This window comes from Quercus robur, chromosome 8 (genome assembly GCF_932294415.1).
Source record: "Quercus robur chromosome 8, dhQueRobu3.1, whole genome shotgun sequence".
Lineage (NCBI taxonomy): Eukaryota > Viridiplantae > Streptophyta > Magnoliopsida > Fagales > Fagaceae > Quercus > Quercus robur.
This window is the reverse complement of record NC_065541.1, coordinates 21049971-21068496: the sequence shown is the minus strand read 5'-3', so window position 1 is coordinate 21068496 and position 18526 is coordinate 21049971. Positions and strand designations below refer to the sequence as shown.

At 33.5% G+C, this 18526-nt stretch overlaps 1 protein-coding gene across 1 annotated transcript; it reads left to right on the top strand.

The window, feature by feature from the left end:
- Positions 1-255: 255 nt before the first annotated feature.
- LOC126694966 ((-)-germacrene D synthase-like) lies at positions 256-3441 on the top strand. The gene is made up of 7 exons (XM_050391534.1): positions 256-440; positions 1067-1343; positions 1489-1861; positions 1961-2179; positions 2273-2411; positions 2513-2761; positions 2883-3441. Exons 1-7 carry the CDS (start codon positions 318-320, stop codon positions 3174-3176), a joined length of 1674 nt encoding a protein of 557 aa, XP_050247491.1. The 5' UTR covers positions 256-317; the 3' UTR covers positions 3177-3441.
- Positions 3442-18526: the final 15085 nt, after the last annotated feature.

Here is an 18526-nt window from a genome sequence, read left to right as displayed (position 1 = left end):
TGTTGGTTAGCGATTAGTTTTTTGATTTTTTTTTTTTTAAGTAAAAGAAAAAGATAGCATAGCCATATTTTGGTATCTAGTAGCATTTATTCTTACACGTGCGAGTGCATATCTAAGACTACATTGGATGTATATTCAGGGTGGAAAATTCTACACTTCATTATTGAATTGGCTTCTAATTAGATCCTTATTCGCTGCATATTAAAAATATCCTCCTTCCAGTGCCTATATATACCAGTGCTCAAGAGACAAGAATTTCATAAATAACAAATCCCATACCATTCAAAACTTAAAGTTGTTGTTGAACTAGGAAAAATATGTCCATGCAAGTCTCAGGGGCCACACCCCAAAATGGCAAACCAGATGTTATTCGCCGAACAGCAAATTTTCATCCGAGTGTTTGGGGAGACCGTTTTATCAATTACACTTCCGAGGACAAGGTAATATATATCATTTGTCTCGCTAGTTTGTAAAAATTATGTAATAAAATTTGTAAACATAATTTTTTTTTTCTCATTTGCGCTTCCAAGGACAAGGTAAATATTATCATTTTCCTCAGCGTGTTCATGTCCAACACGTATCAAATACACTAGAGACACTTCTGCTTGTGTGTTCTCATTTTGTAGAAAGATTTTTTATTATTATTATTGAACTAATCGCTTACCTGTATTATGCACGGGAATCTACCTATTTGTGAGGTAGACTAAAATAATTTTATAAAATCTTAAATTAATTAAGATACTACAACATTGCATAATTTGCTCTTGTATGACTTCAATTTGTGTTATAATTTGATGAAGACGTCATTATTTGAACGTGCAGGGTGTTTTTGTCTTTTAGCAATCAACATTTTTCAAGTTTTGTGTGGGTCTGGGTGAAAAATGCATGGGCCCCACATAAAAATCTTCTTTCCCCCCTCCCAACCAAACAACACAAAAAATTCATTTTCTCTCCAAAATTTTCCATCTACCCTATTTCACCTCTAAACAAACACACCCTCAGTGTCAAGGTTCGTGTCCATGATCCATAGAATATGATTATTAACTTACATAATTTGTTGGTGCAGGAGATCCATGCCCGTAAAGTACGTGAAGTCGAAGAGCTGAAAGAAAAGGTAAGAAAGGAGCTCTTAGCCTCTGCTAGTCATCTTTCACAACAACTGGGCTTAATTGATGCACTCCAGCGCTTAGGCGTGGCTTACCACTTTGAAAGAGAAATCGAAGAAGCTCTAGAACATATATATGCTGCCTATAATGACAGTAATAATGTTGAAGATGATGATTTCTACAATGTTGCCCTTTGTTTTCGACTACTACGTCAACAAGGATTTAATGTTTCATGTGGTGAGCCCCAAGTGGGAATTTTTTTTTTTTTTTTTGGAGATATGCCTAACATTAGCAAAGAGATGCTTTATACATGTAATAGCGTCCTTATACACTATAATGCATGTTTTGATTCTTTAGTGTCGTACTTTCGGTTTTTAAACAGATGCTTTTAACAAGTTCAAAGGCAAAGATGGTCAATTCAAGGAAAGCCTAGCCAGTAACGTTAAAGGCATGCTGGCCTTTTATGAAGCTACACATTTGAGGGTGCATGGAGAAGGAATCCTTGATGAGGCCCTTGAGTTCACCACCACTCACCTCAAATCCACAGTATCTACAATATGCAATCCATTGGCAGAACAAGTAACTCGTGCCCTAAAGCAGCCCTTGCACAAGGGCATACCACGGCTAGAGGCTCGGCGATACATTTCTGTCTATGAACAGGATGCTTCACATAACAAAGATTTTCTCATGCTTGCAAAATTAGATTTTGACATGGTGCAGTCATTGCACAAAGAGGAACTTAGCTATATTACTAGGTACTTAGTTCTAAAACTATACACCAAAATGACATAAGTACATATATTTTTTTGGTTATTTATAGCCAATCAATATTAATTAACCTATTCGAATTGTAGGTGGTGGAAAGATTTAGATTTTACGAAGAAGCTACCTTTTGCAAGAGATAGAGTTGTTGAGGCTTACTTTTGGATAGTGGCTGTCTACTTTGAGCCCCAATACTCACTTGCTAGAAAAATACTGACCAAAGTTATGGCCATGTCATCCATTATAGATGATATATATGATGTGTATGGAACACTTGAAGAACTTGAGCCCTTCACTAAAGCAATTGAGAGGTTTATCAATAGAATTAACTAGTATATGTTTTGATCGTGATATATATAACGTCAATCTAACTTCAATTGGAACTTGATACATGATATTTTTAGGTGGGATATTAGCAGCATAGACCAACTTCCAGATTACATGAAAATTTGCTATCGTGCACTCCTTGAAGTTTTTGAAGCAATTGAGGAAGAGCTATCCAAGCAAGGAAGATCATACTGTGTTAGCTATGCAAAAGACGCAGTACGAGTCAACTAACTCAACTTTTCATTCCCTCCAATTTTTTAATGCTTCCTATGTATGAATTTTTTTTCATGAATGTTGTTTAATGTATATTATTTTAGATGAAAATTTTGGTCCAATCCTACTTTGATGAAGCCAAATGGTTCAACCAAAATTACATACCAACGATGGAAGAGTATATGAATCTTGCTCTAAGAACCTGTGGTTACCATATGCTTACAACCGTGTCTTTCCTTGGCATGGGTGACATCGTTACAAAAGAGGCATTTGATTGGAGCTTTAGAAATCCTAAGATTATTACTGCTTCATCAGTAATTTGCAGGCTGATGGATGACATGAGAGGACACAAGGTATACAACCAAAAAAATCTTACAATCCTTCCAATCTCTCTAAGGGTCATAAGCTAGTGTGACAAATACATGTTTCATATTGACAAATTTATGTTTACCTTTTGGAAAACTGTGTATGTAGTTTGAACAAGAGCGAGGGCATGCTGCCTCGTCAATTGAATGCTACATGAAGCAATATGGTGTTACTGAACAAGTGGTCCATGAAGAATTCAACAAGCAAGTCTCTAATGCATGGAAAGACATTAATGAGGAGCTAATGAGGCCTACTGACATTCCCATGCCTCTCCTTATGCGTGTTCTTAATCTTACACGAGTAATAGATGTCCTATACAAGGAGCGTGATTCCTACACCCATGTTGGAAAAGAGATGAAAGATTATGTCGCATCAGTGCTAATAGATCCAATATCAATATGAGTGTTGAGAAATGAAATTCCTTAGTTGCACTTGGAGTGTCCTACTTTATGCTCTATCAATTATAGTATGTCACAAGTCTTTTTTTTTTTATTTAAATTGAATAAAATAGCACACATGAAATACTATCATGGATGCAACATAAAATAGAAGTGAGAGAGAAGATTTTTATTTAGCATTGAGGTCGTTTTATTATAATGTAAACCACGTTGTCCCTCTTAATAAGGAATAACATTCAATAAATGAGGTAGACAAATTATGTTGTGAATGATTAAATGTTTCATTTCTCTGTACATTTTTCAAAGAAGTCTAAGATTTGAATCTCTAATTGCATCTATCATATTAACAAAATTAATAAATTAATAAAAATAAAAATAAAAATTTTACATACACCAATCTTAATATCAAAAGAAGCTAATTTAGCGGGGTTATCATTTTTGGTCAACTAATTTATGTAATATATTTTAAGAAGTTATGTTTTCACCTTTGTGGTAATTTGATATAGAGAAAAACTTAGATATAGTATCTAAGGTACTGTTTTTTAGGTTCATCTCTTAAATTTTAGATATCTATATAAATAAACAACTCACCAAATGGACGTTAAAGCTTATCTCCTTCTGTTTTTTTTTTTTTTTTTTCCCTTGCCTATGACAAAACCCGATCTATTCAAATCTATCTGATTTCTCCCCCTAAATCTCAGAAGAAATTTAGCTCCATCAAAAAGTGCAGCCCTTCAACAATTTTTTTTTTTTTTTTGAATGTTATTTGATTCACAGCTAAACAAAGCTTGAGACCAAGAAAATCAAATAAAAACTCCCCAAATTCAGAAAACCACATAGAAGAATCCAATGGAATCGAAAGAGGTTGAGAGCACTCTCACCTTCAATGGTAAAACCGAAAGACAAAGATCTAAGGAAAAAGAAATAGAAAGGAACAACAATTAGAGGGAAAAAATTTTAGAGGGGAGAGGATTTTGAAGAAGAAGCAAAGGAGAAAAAAAAAACCAAAGAAATATTATTTGAAAAAACCTAACTTGCAAAGTCTTTTCATATTTGGTATTTGGAGAGATCTAAACAGAAGAATCCAAGTTTCTCACGTGTCAGGGAAAAGAGAAAGAGCAAAAACAAAAAGAGACGGAGCCTTTTAACGTACGCTTAATGATCTAAAATTTAAAGAGGGAACCTAAGAAGTAGTATATAAGATACTGTATCTATGTTTTTGCCTCTAATATATCCGCCAAATGGCAAAGGGTGTTGTGACGAAAATCTAAGTCTACATCATGAAATAGTAAAAAATTATTTAAAAATGATTATAAAATCAATTCCAAAGTATATCAGACTTCACAATGATCAAAATGATCTACTGGGTTCAACTATTGAAACAACCAATCAAAAGATCAACCACATTATGACTTAATGTTTAATATACATTCTTGCAAATTAAAACCTAAAGCATTCTATTATGATAAATTTCTTTTGATTGGACCATTATTGGATTAATTAAAATTAATTCCATTATAAAATCTCATTGGTTTAAATTTTAGGACAGCAATGTGATCAAAAGTATTGGATAAATTCTAAGAGATAATTATGATTTTTGAATTTTTATCAGCCATAATGTAAGAGAGATGATTAATTTGAATTTAATTATCCTAAATATCCTATGATTAAATCCAATTACTAAAAACCAATTGGTATTCAATCCCTGCTTATACCAAAAATCGATTGATGACTTAATATGATATTAAAGAGCTATTATCAGAAGCAGACGTCATAAGTTGAAACTATCTTCAAAGAAAAAAAAAAAAAAAAAAAAAGGATAATTATACTCCCCTCCCTTAAGGTTTGGCGAAATGACACTCCGCCCCAAACTTGAAGGAAAAAACACTTCCCCCATTGACATCCAATTGACCAAACTTTGTTCAATTAATATTAAAAATGTTATGTACTAGCTTGCTCTTTGCTTAAGGGTAGATTTCCAAAATTATGTTATTTAATAATTAAAATTCATTATTTTAAAATTTTAATTAAAGTGTATTTTAAAGTATTAAGTGTGAATTTTACTTCTTCTTCTTCTTTTTCTTTTTCTTTTTTCAACGGATTATGGAGAGATTTGCCATTGAAAATGTGTTTAGTGCTTGACAAATTTTGCATTTTTATTCTAAATAGATCAGGTTTTTTTTACTAACCATGGTTAAACTTTTGTAACGAGATTTTTATAAAAATTTAATATTTCATTATTAATATAAACAAAATTGAGAAGGGGGGGGGGGGGGGGGGGACGAGAGAGTGTGGTAATTTCTTCAAATCTTAAGGGAGGGGTGCATTTTTTCTCTTTAAGTTTAGGGTGGAATGTCATTCTCCCAAACCTCAAAGGAGGAGAGAATGTAATTATCAAAATAATAATAATAATAATTTTCTTATAAAAAAAATATATCCAATTACTAAAAGGTTTAAAAATTGAAGGTTTAAAAATTGACTTAAAACTTGTAACTATTCTCAAAATAATTAGAAAATCAAGTGAAAAAATCCTCAAAATTCAAAACTAGAGCCAAAAAGTCAAACTGCCAATCAACATTTTATCATAGACGAGGAAGTGTGGATTACCAATTGCCCACAAACAAGGTTTACGGTGACAAAAATTTTCGTCACTAGATCCTTGATTTTATCATCTAAGAGACATGCCAATAAAAGTTCTAATGATGCCAAATGTCTTGACAACAAAAATTTCCCTCGCCAAATAGTTTGAATATTAAAAACTAGTGTTAGGCTCTAGTGCTGATTTTGAAAGGAATGTTTAACCTCTGTATTGGGACATCATGTTAACCAACAGTCAAACATTCCTCTCAAGTAGAGATGACAATTTTTTTCCTACCCCACCTTGACCTCTCCATCCCGCTTTTCTGCGTGCGAGTTTTTCCCACCTCACAAAGATAGAAGGGTAGGAATGGGGCAAAAAAAAATTTCCGTACTCTAGAGTGGGATGAGGATGAGTTTAAACTTTTTAGCCCTGCTTTGCCATGCTCTATTAGTTTTAAAGATTTAGTTTGTATTACTAAGTATTACGAAAATTGCTAAGTCTCACATAAGGTGTTATGTGTTATTTATGTACAATAATAGCTGTAGTTGAAAGTCTAATTCGATTACTTCAATGTTTGTCATTCTAACATAATGATTGAATACTTTTGTAGTTTGAGCAAATGAGAGGTCACGTTGCGTCGGCTGTGGGATGTTACTGGCACAACATGGTGGTACAGAAGAAGAAGCAATCAATGAGTTTCAAGAACGAGTTAAAGATGCATGGGAGGACATCAACAAAGAGTGCCTTTACCCAACAATTGTCCCCGCGCCAATTCTAACGCGAATTCTCAATCTTGCACATGTGATTGATGTTGTATACAAGGACAAAGATGGCTATACATGTAACACCCCAAATATTTTTTAAAGCAATTTTTCCAATGAGAATAATATCTAAATTGGACTTTATTTTTTAATCAGTGTGGTTAACTATTTTATAGAGGAGTTTTGAATATTTGGGCATGTGCTAGTATTTAGTTAATTTTAGAATGGGCCAATTTAAATATGAGAAAAACTTTAAAGGTAAAGTTGCAAATTTGATCCCAAGATATTTTGGAACAAGTAGTACACAATGCTCCCATCAACACACCCCCTTTCTCTTATCACCATATGTATGCCCCTTCTCTCTATTTCTCTATCTTTCTATCTCACCCACCCACCAAAGCCCACAAACATACACACTCTAGCTCCCTCTATTTCTCTCACTCCCTCACCGGTAAACTAGCCATCCACCACCACTTTTGGCGGATTTCACCAGAGAACCCCATTAGAAACCCCATACACTCCATTCTCTCAAACTTTAAAGGTAAAACTCTTAATTGTTTGGTAGCTTTTCAAGTTTTTGTAAGATTTCTTTCTAATCTAAGCTACATGAGTGGTATACATGTGATTGAGTACATGGACTTTTGATTTGGTGGATTTATTTGTTAAATGGTTAAGGGCTTTTACAATTGATGATCATTTGGGGTTTCTTCATGGTTAAAAATTTGGGTTCCTTAAGCAAATCATATGAGTTGATTTTGTGGAAGTTTGGGGTTGATTTTTTGGAAGTGTGTTTCTTTGCATTTAAATGACTTTGGCAAATGTGAGTGTGAGTGAAGTGTTAACTTTGAATTTCTGAAAGTGGAGTGTGAGCATGTGCCTTTGCATACCTAGTGTTTCATTAGTTGTTTATATGAGATTTTGGGTTTGATTCATTGTTTTTAATATGCTTTAAATCTGGTGGTTTTAATGTGAGTAAATTCTCAAATAATTTGGGCTAGTCTTACAACTATAGTAATTTTCTAAAGCTGTCATGACAGATTTGAGTCAGCCACAATGCATGATTTTTAATAAATTACAGAAAAATCATTTTGGGCTGAATTTTCTGTGGTACATTTTGTACATATAGGGGAATGTTCCCTTAAAGTTTCGAATTAATCGGATAAATTTTCATTGACCAAAATATTTTTACAAAATGGCTGCCCTGCTACGTACTAAATCTGAAAGCAAAACTAAAACGCTGAGAAATTGTGGAATTAATCCCAAACCTTGGTTGATCTTATCTTAGCTTAAATATATTATTTAGTACCCAAAGAGTTTCATGAGTATGCTATTTATCTTATGATGCACATTATTACGGTAATGAATTTAAAATGTTTTGGTTGTGTTAGCACTATGAGTTTTTTGGATGCTTGTTTGGTTCCTGCTTGGGAAGGGAACTTGTCTTAGGACGGGTAAGCTAGACTTTAGGGCCTTTGGTTTGATTTTAGGGTATCGTTACAATTTATGGAGATAAGTGCGATGGTACTTTGTGAAAGACCTTGTTATTGATAGGTTTGATCATTGTGTTTCTAGGTTCTAATATTCTTGGTGATGGACCTAGTGACTGGATTAGTTGATTTCGTGATGCTTGGTTGAGGTAGAATTGGTTGGCTTTCCGTAAGTAGCTGTTAATGGGATTTTTGGAAAATAACTATGTTGCATAAACGTTGTTTTTGGGTTAAACACATTTTGGAAAATTATTTGTGGAACTATATCTTTCTAAAAACTATTGTGTTGTAACCTTAATGTATATGACTATTTATGAAAAGTGCATCATGTTTAATATTGCATATTGGGAGATGCATGAATATTTGGCATGGGAAAGAAAAGCATCTTTGATTAAATTCTTGAGAATGGATTTTATGGATTTATTGAATTATTCGCAAAATTTAAAGATACTTTGATAATTGGGAGAGTTGATACAAAATCTTTTTGACAAGAAATGAGTTTGAAGGCTTTGAGAAGCTTGTGAATATCTTTGGATATTAAAAGGTTTTTTGAAACTACTTAAAAATGAACTGTGTTTTGAATTCATGTAATATGTGAGCTCTTTATGCTTTACCCTGTGTTGTGACGTGTGATTACCCGATGATTACCTAGCTAGATACTATAGTTTATGTGACATTGGAATCTTAGCACCCTTCTTTGTGATGGCATATGAGTTCCGTCTTTCTGACGGCGATGAGTTCCGTCTTTGTGATGGCATATTAGTTCCGTCTTTGTGACGGCATTGAGTTCCGGCTTTGTGACAACAAATTAGTTCCGTTGTGTGTCGACGATGAGTTTCGTCTTTATGATGGCGAATGAGTTCCGTCTTTGTGACGGCGCTGTCATGTGGCCTTAGGTTGGATTTTCAGGTTTTTGAATGGTGTTTTGATAGCTCACAGTAAATAGTATGTAGTTTCATGTTAAAATATTTTGAGAAAGCTTGGTGCTACATCGTTTAAATCATTCTTGTCATTTTACCAATGGAAATGGATTTGCTGGATTTTCATTGAAATTCCCAAAGAATAACATGTTTTGTAAAATACCCATTATCAAGAGACTTGCATTTCCCCCACCCCATTAATCATGCTACTTATTGGGTTTTAGCTCATTTCAATCTCCAACAGTTTTATAGATAAATTAGCTACACGTCAGGCATAGAGCTTAATTTATTGGTGGTGATTGGAATGCTATGTTAAATTGGGAGACTTAGGCCATAAATGGTTGATGACTCAATCTTGCAAAGTTTCACAAGATCATAATTAATTCTATTGGAGGTTGGATACTTGAGGTTTGTTAGCCTTAGGCATTGTAGGCCTAACTTCAATGTTGAGGTTGTGTATTCTACAAGGGATTATGGTTTTGTGTTATCCATTTGGAACTTTGAAATATATTCATGTATTATTTGGAGGCACATGATTTGAGTTATTGTTTGTAAATGTGTTATAGAGTTCTGACTTGTAATATGGAGATTTTAGTATGGTTATTTATTCTTATCATGTGCCGAGGAAAAAAAAAACTCCTACATTCTCGCTCTTAATGGTTCCTCTCTCACGCTTTGGACCCTTTTGGGTTTGGGGTGTGACAATACACATGCTGGAATTACGCTTGATCAAAGATTTCGTAACTTCAATACTCATTGATCCTGTGCCGTTTTAAGCATGGACCCATGCAATATTGCAATAGTAGCCATTTGTTGATAAGGTATAGGAAAATAATTACTCAAGATTGACTCTTCATTTTTCAACAGTGACAGAACTACCTTGGGGGAAGAGGCGGCCATGTTCCCCCCAGGGTTTGAGAAAAAAAACTTTAGCATACAAAAATTCATTAGACTACCCTTTACCTAGCTGCCTCTTATACAAATATGTGGCCGGCTTCTTGGAGAAAATGGGCAAATGCCCCTTTAAAAAAAAAAATCTAGCATTTTGCCCTCTTTCCCAAACTAATTAGGGAAATACCCCTCTTTTGAAACTCGATTTTCTCAAAATCGAGTTATAAAAAAAAAAAAAAAATTTGGAGCCCTATAGTGGCGTTTTAAGGAGCCTATAGTGACGTTTTAAGGACCTATAGTGGCGTTTTGTAATCCGATCTCCATGAAGTCAAGTTACATGCATTTTTTTTTCTTTTTTTTTACCTATAACTCGACTTCATGGAAATCGGATTACAAAAAGCCACTATAGGTCCTTAAAACGTCACTATAGGATCCTTAAAAACGTCACTATAGGGCTTAACTCGATTTTGAGAAAATAGAGTTTCAAAAGAGGGGCATTTCCCTAATTATTTTGGGAAAGAGGGCAAAATGCTGGATTGTTTTTTTGAAAGGAGCAAAAGCCAATTTTTTCCCCGGCTTCTTCTTCTTTCTCAGTCTGCTTCGTCTTCTTCTTTCTTCTTCTTATTCCTTTTCTTTTTTTGTTCAATATATTTGGTTTTGTCCTCTTAATTTCCATTTCTTGTTTTATCTGTTTATCTCACGTGAGCACAATAAATGATGAAAGTGATTTTTATAACCCTTCACACATTGTCTTTTATAGCTTTGATACCACCACCATTAAGACACGTGCTAAGATTTTAACCTCTACCTTCTTGCATTTTTTTTTCTTTTTTCAATATATCTTGTCATAAACGTTTACAAAGGAACATGTTATTATGATATAATAATTGTTATTATTGGTTATATCATTTTTTTTTTTATTGATAAGATATATCATTTTTAAAAACTCTTAAAAATTATATAATAGTTCCAAAAAAAAAAAAGTTTATAATAAACCATTGTTATAAATAAACCTGAAATGGTATTTGATTGATACCCAAACATATTATTCCCTCAACCAAACCGAAACAGTCATCGTACGAAATTGACTCCCTTTGTTTTTAAACAATTCTCTCTTAGTCGAGAGCCCTCAACCCTCTCTCAACTCTCATTCATTCTCCTAATTGAATCAGTAATATTAGGTATAATACAAATTTTACTATATAAGTCTTGTAAATTGATGTGTCATCAATTACAAAAATTAATATAAATACTAATTTATTATTTTGTTGAAATGACACTAATTACATTAATTACCGCATCGATTTGTAAAGTTTTTGTTAAAAATTTTCTAGTAGTTTTAGCATTTTTCCAATTGCATATTAGCGCATTGATAGTTTGTTAGTGCCAAATGGACGGTAATTTGCATTTTCCATTACAAAAATCTATTCATGTTCCGCCCCCCTCAATCAAAATCCCAGTTCCATTCCTATTTTTGTGGATTATTATCTTAAATGTATGTTCATTATATTTCAAGAAGAAGTGTTCATCATATCAACTTTTGAGACTTGAGTTATCTCTAGAATTCTCCTATTACTCCATAAACGAGTCATGCTAAAAACACACCCAAAAAAAAAAGTTCATAATATTTCTAAATGTATTGAAAAAATAGACAATTATATGTATAAATTGTACTATTAAGGTAAGATTTACATTGTATAGTATTATACATTTTGCATAAAAGTGTATAATATTATACATATTTGCATAAAGTGTACAACATTTTACACATTTGCAAAAAGTACAGAGTATTATACATATTTGCATAAAAGTGTATAATATTGTACACTATTATTTGACAAAAATGTAAATTTCACATTAATAGTACAATATAAATTAAAAAGTTTCGTTTAAAAAAACTGAGAATATTGTAATTTTTTGTTGTGTCAAAGCACTCACAATGGTGGTGCCAAAAAGCTAAATTGCTATTTTAGCACCAAAACACAAAAAAAAAGAAAAAAAAAATGTTGTAGTGGTGATGCTAATGTTAAAAATTTTGGCATTTAAGCTACAGTAAACTACCATCTTTGATAGTTTATTGTAGCTACAAAGTTATAAAAAAAATATATACATATTTTATTCCCATTCTTTCTCTTCTTTCCCAACTACTTCTCTCTCTTTCTTTTATCTTTTTTTATCTTTTTTTTTTCTCCTCTTTTCTTCTCCTCAGACTCAAATCCCAGTCACTTCTCTCTCTTTCTTTTATCTTCTTCTTCTTCTTTTTTTTTTTTCTCCAAAACTCCTCTTTTCTTCTTCTCCTCAAACTAAAATCTGATTTTTCCTCTTGTCTCTCTCTTTTCTTGTGTGATGGGTTTTATGGTTAGTTGTAGATGTGGTGGTGGCTATGATTGCGACTGTGGTTTTGTTTGGGTTGTGTCTTCTATTTTTTTTCTTTTTTCTTTTTTTTTTGTAGTGAGTTTTGTGGCCAGTTGAGGGTGTGGTTGTGATGAGTTTTGTGGGTTTTTTTTTTTTTTGGTGGTGGTGGTGGTGGGTAGTTTATTGCGGGTTACTAGGTTCTTATTTGTGGTTGAAGTTTTATGGGTTTTTTTTTTTTTTTTTTTTTTCCAATTGTGGTGGTGATGGCTGGCAGTGGGTTGTGAGTTCTTGTTTATACTTTTTTTTTTTTAACTGGTGGTAGTGGTTGGTGGTAGAGAAGAGAAAGAGATGGTGGCAGTGCGTATGGGTGAGAAGAAAAAAGGACAGAGAAGAAAACAGAAAATAAGGAGAGAGTAAGAATTTTTTTTTTTTTTTAAATAAAAGAAAGAATATTTAAATGAAGTGCCAAAATCTATGGTCACTCAAAATCTATGGGTCCAACAATTGCAGCCCTTGTTTGGATGAGTTTCCATTTTCTGTTTCCATCACTCATATCTCACCAAATTGAGTTATGAGTTAGTGAGAATGAAAAAAAAATGGTGTTTTCACATGATGAGATATGAGTTTTGATGGCAATATTGTAAATACACTAAATCCATGGGACCCACTATCTGTGTGTAATCAAATCCATGCTAGCCCATTTCAATGCACCCAACTGCTCCTCATCTCCATACTAGAATAAACTCTTCTTTATGTTTGTTTTCTTTCTCTCTTCTCCACCAAAATAGCTCTCCTCTTTCTTCATACCCATCTGCTCTCTTCTCCCCATACCAATCTGCTCTCTCTCCCCATCCCATCTATGAACAGTGCTGAGCAAAAAATTGGAACCCATCAAATTGGAGAATCAAGGAACCAAAGGGGAAAATAAAAGCATCAAACCCATAAACAGGAACCCAATATTGAATAACACAACACAGTCCATATACCCACGAATTTCCTAAATTAAAAATTAGAGAGAGGGATATATAGCCATAATGAGAAATGGAGAGAGAGAGAGAGAGCGAAAGTGATAAAGATGGAGAAAGATACTAATGTGTAGATTCTTCAGTGGAATGCGTCGTCCCGAGGTCAGCCGTTGCACCCCTTGATTTGCCTGATTCAATGAATCCTTAGAGAGGAGAGAGGCGAAGGAGAGAGGGGGGAAATTTTTAGTTATATGGCCAGTGTGGAGTGAGGAAAAAAAGAAAAAGAAAAGAGGAGAAGGAGAGTGAAGAAAGATTAGAGGAAAAATGAAAAGAAAAAATAAGGCGGAAATACTATTTTCGTCCCTATATTTTCACTCCATTCCCACTTTGGTCCCTACTTTTTATTTTTGCCGCGTTTAGTCCCCAAAATCAAAAACTACTCCGTTTTAGTCCCTACCATCATCTCACTAATGGAAAATAGCCTACGTGACAAATGGAGTGCACTATTGGCACAATAAAAGCTGACATGACCATTAAAATAATAATAAAAAGTTATTTGGCATTAAAAAAAGTCACATCAGCATCTAAATTTAAAAAATTAATTTATCAATTTTAGCTAATTAAAAAAATTAAAAACAAAATTAAAAACCAAAAATCACATAAATTGACATCTAAATGTATCTTGAACAAGAACAACAAAAATACCAACCCCGATTTCAATACAAGAATAACATTTTCCTTTTCAGTCTCCTTTTCATCCTCTCCTTTTCATTAAACACACACAATCCCATCCTCTCTCAGTCTCTCTTTTCCTCTCTTACATAGCCCAATCCCAACCATCCTCTTTTCCTATCTCACTCTCATTGAGCCAATCCCAACCATGGCCAAAAGTTATTCACCTTCTCTACCTCGCCCTCTCAAACCCGCATCCTAGGCAAACAGAGCAAGAAGGAAGCAACAGCGGCTAAGAGAGGAGGTGGTTTTAGTGTCAGGCCTGAGGTTGATTTCATTTTGATTTGATAGTTTTGAATTTGAGGTTGCAGGTGGTTTGGTTTCGACTCTAAGGTTTGGATCTGAGGTTTGTGATTGGTTTTTCAAAAAATAAGAAAATTTGGGTTTTGAGTTTTGTGTTTGGTGGCCAAAGATTTAATGTTTGGGAGCCAAAAATCTATGTTTGATTTTTGTGTTTGATGCTTTGTTGGTGTGGGGGCTTGAAATATGGTTTTGAGTTTTGTGTTTCGGCCATTCTAATTTTGAATTTAATTTTTTGAATCTGGGTTTGAATTGAATTTTTTTAGGTTATAATTTTTTTAGGTTTGTGTTCTTGTTAAAATGTTTGTGTTCATGTTTAATTTATCAATTTTATCTACGTTTGTCAACAATGTTGGCATGAATTCTAATTCTGGGTTTCAGCTCTAAGGTTCAAATTTTTTGGGTTTTAAATTTTGTGTTCATCTTCTCTAAATCCATGGCTGAAGACCCATGGCCGAAACCCCAAGGTTAAAGACCCATGGCCGAAACCCACCTTAACCGAAATCTCATCTTCTCTATCTCTCTAATCCCAAATTGGTAGTGAAGCCTAATGCATAGTCACCGTGGTTTGATCTGACCAGCTCATGATTTTTTTTGGTGTATTTTATTGATGAGGATTCGCTTTGGGTTTTGGTATTTTTGGTATTGTTTTTTTTATCTGACCGTGTTTTGGGGTTTTTTTTTTTTTTTTTTTTTTTGATTAAGTGTTTTGGGTTTTGTTAGTTGATTGTATTAGAATATCTAAGTTTGGTCATGGTTTTTATGTGTTTTTGCCTGTTTGGATGCTAAGAAAATGCAAGAAAAGAGAAGAAAATTTTTAGTTTTTAATTTTCTAGGCAACCATGTTCCTGGGGGAAGAACATGAAGAACAATTATTATTTAAATAATTAAATATAACTAAAATTTTATTTTATTTTGAAATAATTAAAGAAAAGGAAAAATAATGATGTGGCTTTTTTTAATATTTAAAATGCTAAGCTGTGTATTCCGTTTGCCATGTAGGCTATTTTCCATTAGTGAGATGAGGATAAGGACCAAAATGGAACGGTTTTTGATTTTAGGGACTAAAATCGGTAAAAATAAAAAGTAGGGACCAAAGTGGAAATTGGATGAAAATGTAGGGATGAAAATAGTATTTCTTCCAAAAAATAAAATAAAAGAAATGAGAGTCATGTGCAGCTCGCCTAATTGTGTGTCAGTGAGTGATTCAGCACATGAGTCCCATCTAAAGTGCCAAATTTTGAGTTTTGAAAGTGAAAATTCCACTGAGATTTTGAGCCAAAAGGAACTAGCCTTGGCTCTTGGGTATTTTTAAGTTACAATTATGAGTTATTGGGTGATAAGTTTAGAGTTATGAGTGATGAATGATGGGATATCACTCACTCACCATCCAACAAGGCCTTAGCTACATGCCTACACCGTTGTGAATGCTCACACTCATTAATAGAAGGAGATGAAAGCCCAGTTGAAATGGAGCATGTTTGTTCATTTAGACCCCTTAAACCAGATTTTTTAACCTAATATATTAACCAAGTGATTACTTAGATTAATTATTCAGATCTAGGTTAAGCACAAATAAATCATATCACGCAAAGATGTAAAAAAGTAAATAACACCACAATATGATTACCCAAGAAAACCGATGAAATGAATCGTTTCAAGGTAAAAACTTTAGGAGGATTTGACCTAGCTATCCTCAAGGTAACTAAATCCACTATAAGAAAATTGAAGTTCTTACAATTAGATTTATCCCTAAATCTATTACTACCTCCAATAGTAACTTACTAACATGACCACGTGCAAGCTCCAAATCCACGGACTCCTTCTCTTCTTGGATTTACACCAACACAGGCCGCCTTGATTGTGACTTTGAGATCCCACTCAAAGGTTTCAGATCACCGTCAGTAATGATCTTGATGTAGAAACTATATTCTACCAACGCTTGATTGTAGTTTTGGCTCCGGTAGATTCTTGTGTAGTTAGAAGGTACAAAACCTCTCAGATCTCACAAAGAGTAACACACAAGTCTTCTCAGAACTCTTCAAAACATGGCTAGGGTTTCCCTTTTATATGTAAAGAAGTTTAGATGAAACCCTAAACATTTTCGTGGGCTTGGGCCTATTTAAAAATTCTGCAAAAAAAACTGGACTTGCGATTTTCAATTGGTCGAGCCTAATTCTTGATCGGTTGAGCAAGGCAGAACCATACTTCCTTTTCTACTATCAGCTAGACTTAAACCTTGAAACAACCACTTTAAGCATTGCCTAAAAACCTAGTTTAGACATGTTTTGTTCTTGGTTTTCCAACACAATGCAAATATGATTCTAAATATTTAAATCTAAATCTTTAGAACCTAATAGAGCGAAAATCAATCCAAAAAGAAACAAAAAAGAAATGGAGCAAATTCCTTTTTAGATGCTGTAGCTATTCAATGGGCTGGACCATTTATTTTTGGGCATCTAATTATGTCTTCGAAAGAGTCAAAACCAAGGAAACGACGCGTCACATGCCAAAGCAAATTCAAGTGTGTTGATGGACTAAGTTGTGGTCTCCAAGAATTCAAAAAATAATGTAAAACATTTGTTGATTTGTGAAGGTGGTCCATTTCTGAAAATATGATATCTCCCTTATGAAGACAATCATAAATTATCTGGTTGATAAGAACTGCAACGTGGCAATGTTACCATTTGGATTAAGGGAGAGGGAGGGGAGTAAAGTAGAGTGAAGTAAATTTGGCTCAAAATTAGCCAATTTTCAATCAACTCTACTCTACTCCCATCCACTCCCCCTCCTCCGCCCTTCAATCCAAACGAGCCCTTAGAGTGCTCCCATTAAAAAGTAGTTACATACCCCCAGGGGTTAAATTTCATAAGTAAAAGCATTCACATCGGTCATTGTATAATAGAAATAATGTGTAGAATTTATACAATTTTGCCTAAAAATGACCTAAATCAGTCTGTGTATAATTATGTAAATTTACAAGTTTGCTACAATAACTATGTATATTTACACTAACACTATTCATTTTGTATTTAGTCATTTATTCTTTTTCACGCATTTTGAGGATGAAAGAAGAGAGTGAATAATGATTATTGCATATGAAGAAAGATAAATATTTTTAAAAATCAAGAAAAAATGATATTTTAATGAAATGTAATATAAAATAGATAATTTGATATAGGGTGTTTTGAAAAGTGAGTATGTAAAATAGACAAAAAAATATTTGCACGAATTGATGTGAATGCTCTAATGGTCCGATTTGAATTTTTCTATATTGGAAAATCTATTGTACTCATTGCTAATTTTTCAAACACTTGAAAATTTTAACACACTATAGGTGTGCTTAAACGTGCCAAATGGGTGGGTCTGGTCAATTGGGTTGTGGGTCAAAAACGAGTTCGGGTTAGAAATGGGTCATTTTAAGCGAGTTAAAAATTTGTGTGGTTAATCGGGTTGCATGTTGGGTCAGGTCAGGTTGACCCTTATTTTAAACGTGAAACTTTTTTTTTTTTTTTTAAAGAAAACAACATGTATTTACCATTTGGAAAGCCACGAACCAAATTACTTGATATAAAACGCATTACTTTGAATCCACCATTCATATCAAGAAATAGCTCAGCTAAACAAATTAATACTTGTTCAATAATTTTAAAATTATACAAATCCAAACATTACTAACCAAAACAAAAAAGCACAAAAGATTCTCAAAAAAAAAATAGCACAAAAGGATAACTAATTACAAATTCCTTATTGGATAACTTGTTAGGACATATGTGAATCAATGTTAGAAACATATGTCAATATTGAATTGGCTAATCCTTTGATAAAACGCACTTTACTTGTAATTGGATAGATCTAAGATGTGTTTAATGCTTCAAGGAACAAGGTTTCAAGTTCAAGTGTTAAAGCCATGCAAGTCTGTCCAAGAATCAAGTGAAGAAGTCCTGAATTTTAAAACTCGACAACTAGTATCTATCGAGGCTTAAAAGGCTACTGAAGCCCAACGCTCTACAAGTTCTCGACAAATAAGCTATCTATCAAGGTTTATGAAAATCAGTTTTTCAAAGCTAATTTCACTTCAATCCGTGAATACATATTTGGGCTTTTTTTTTCTCACAACCCTAAACATATATAAGGATTGTTTTAAGGGCCGTAAAAGGTTGCACAACTGTGAAGTAAAGTTGCGTTAATGCAAATTGTGACCGAAGACAGAATTTGCTCTAGTTCATCTTTCTCTTGAAGAAGCTATTGTGTTTGTACACCATAGGATTTTGTAACAAAGGAGTTTCATGATCTTCACCGTGTTGAAGACCTTTGCAACCAACATCTTTCTCAAGTTGGTGAGTAAGCCGTGTACTGGGA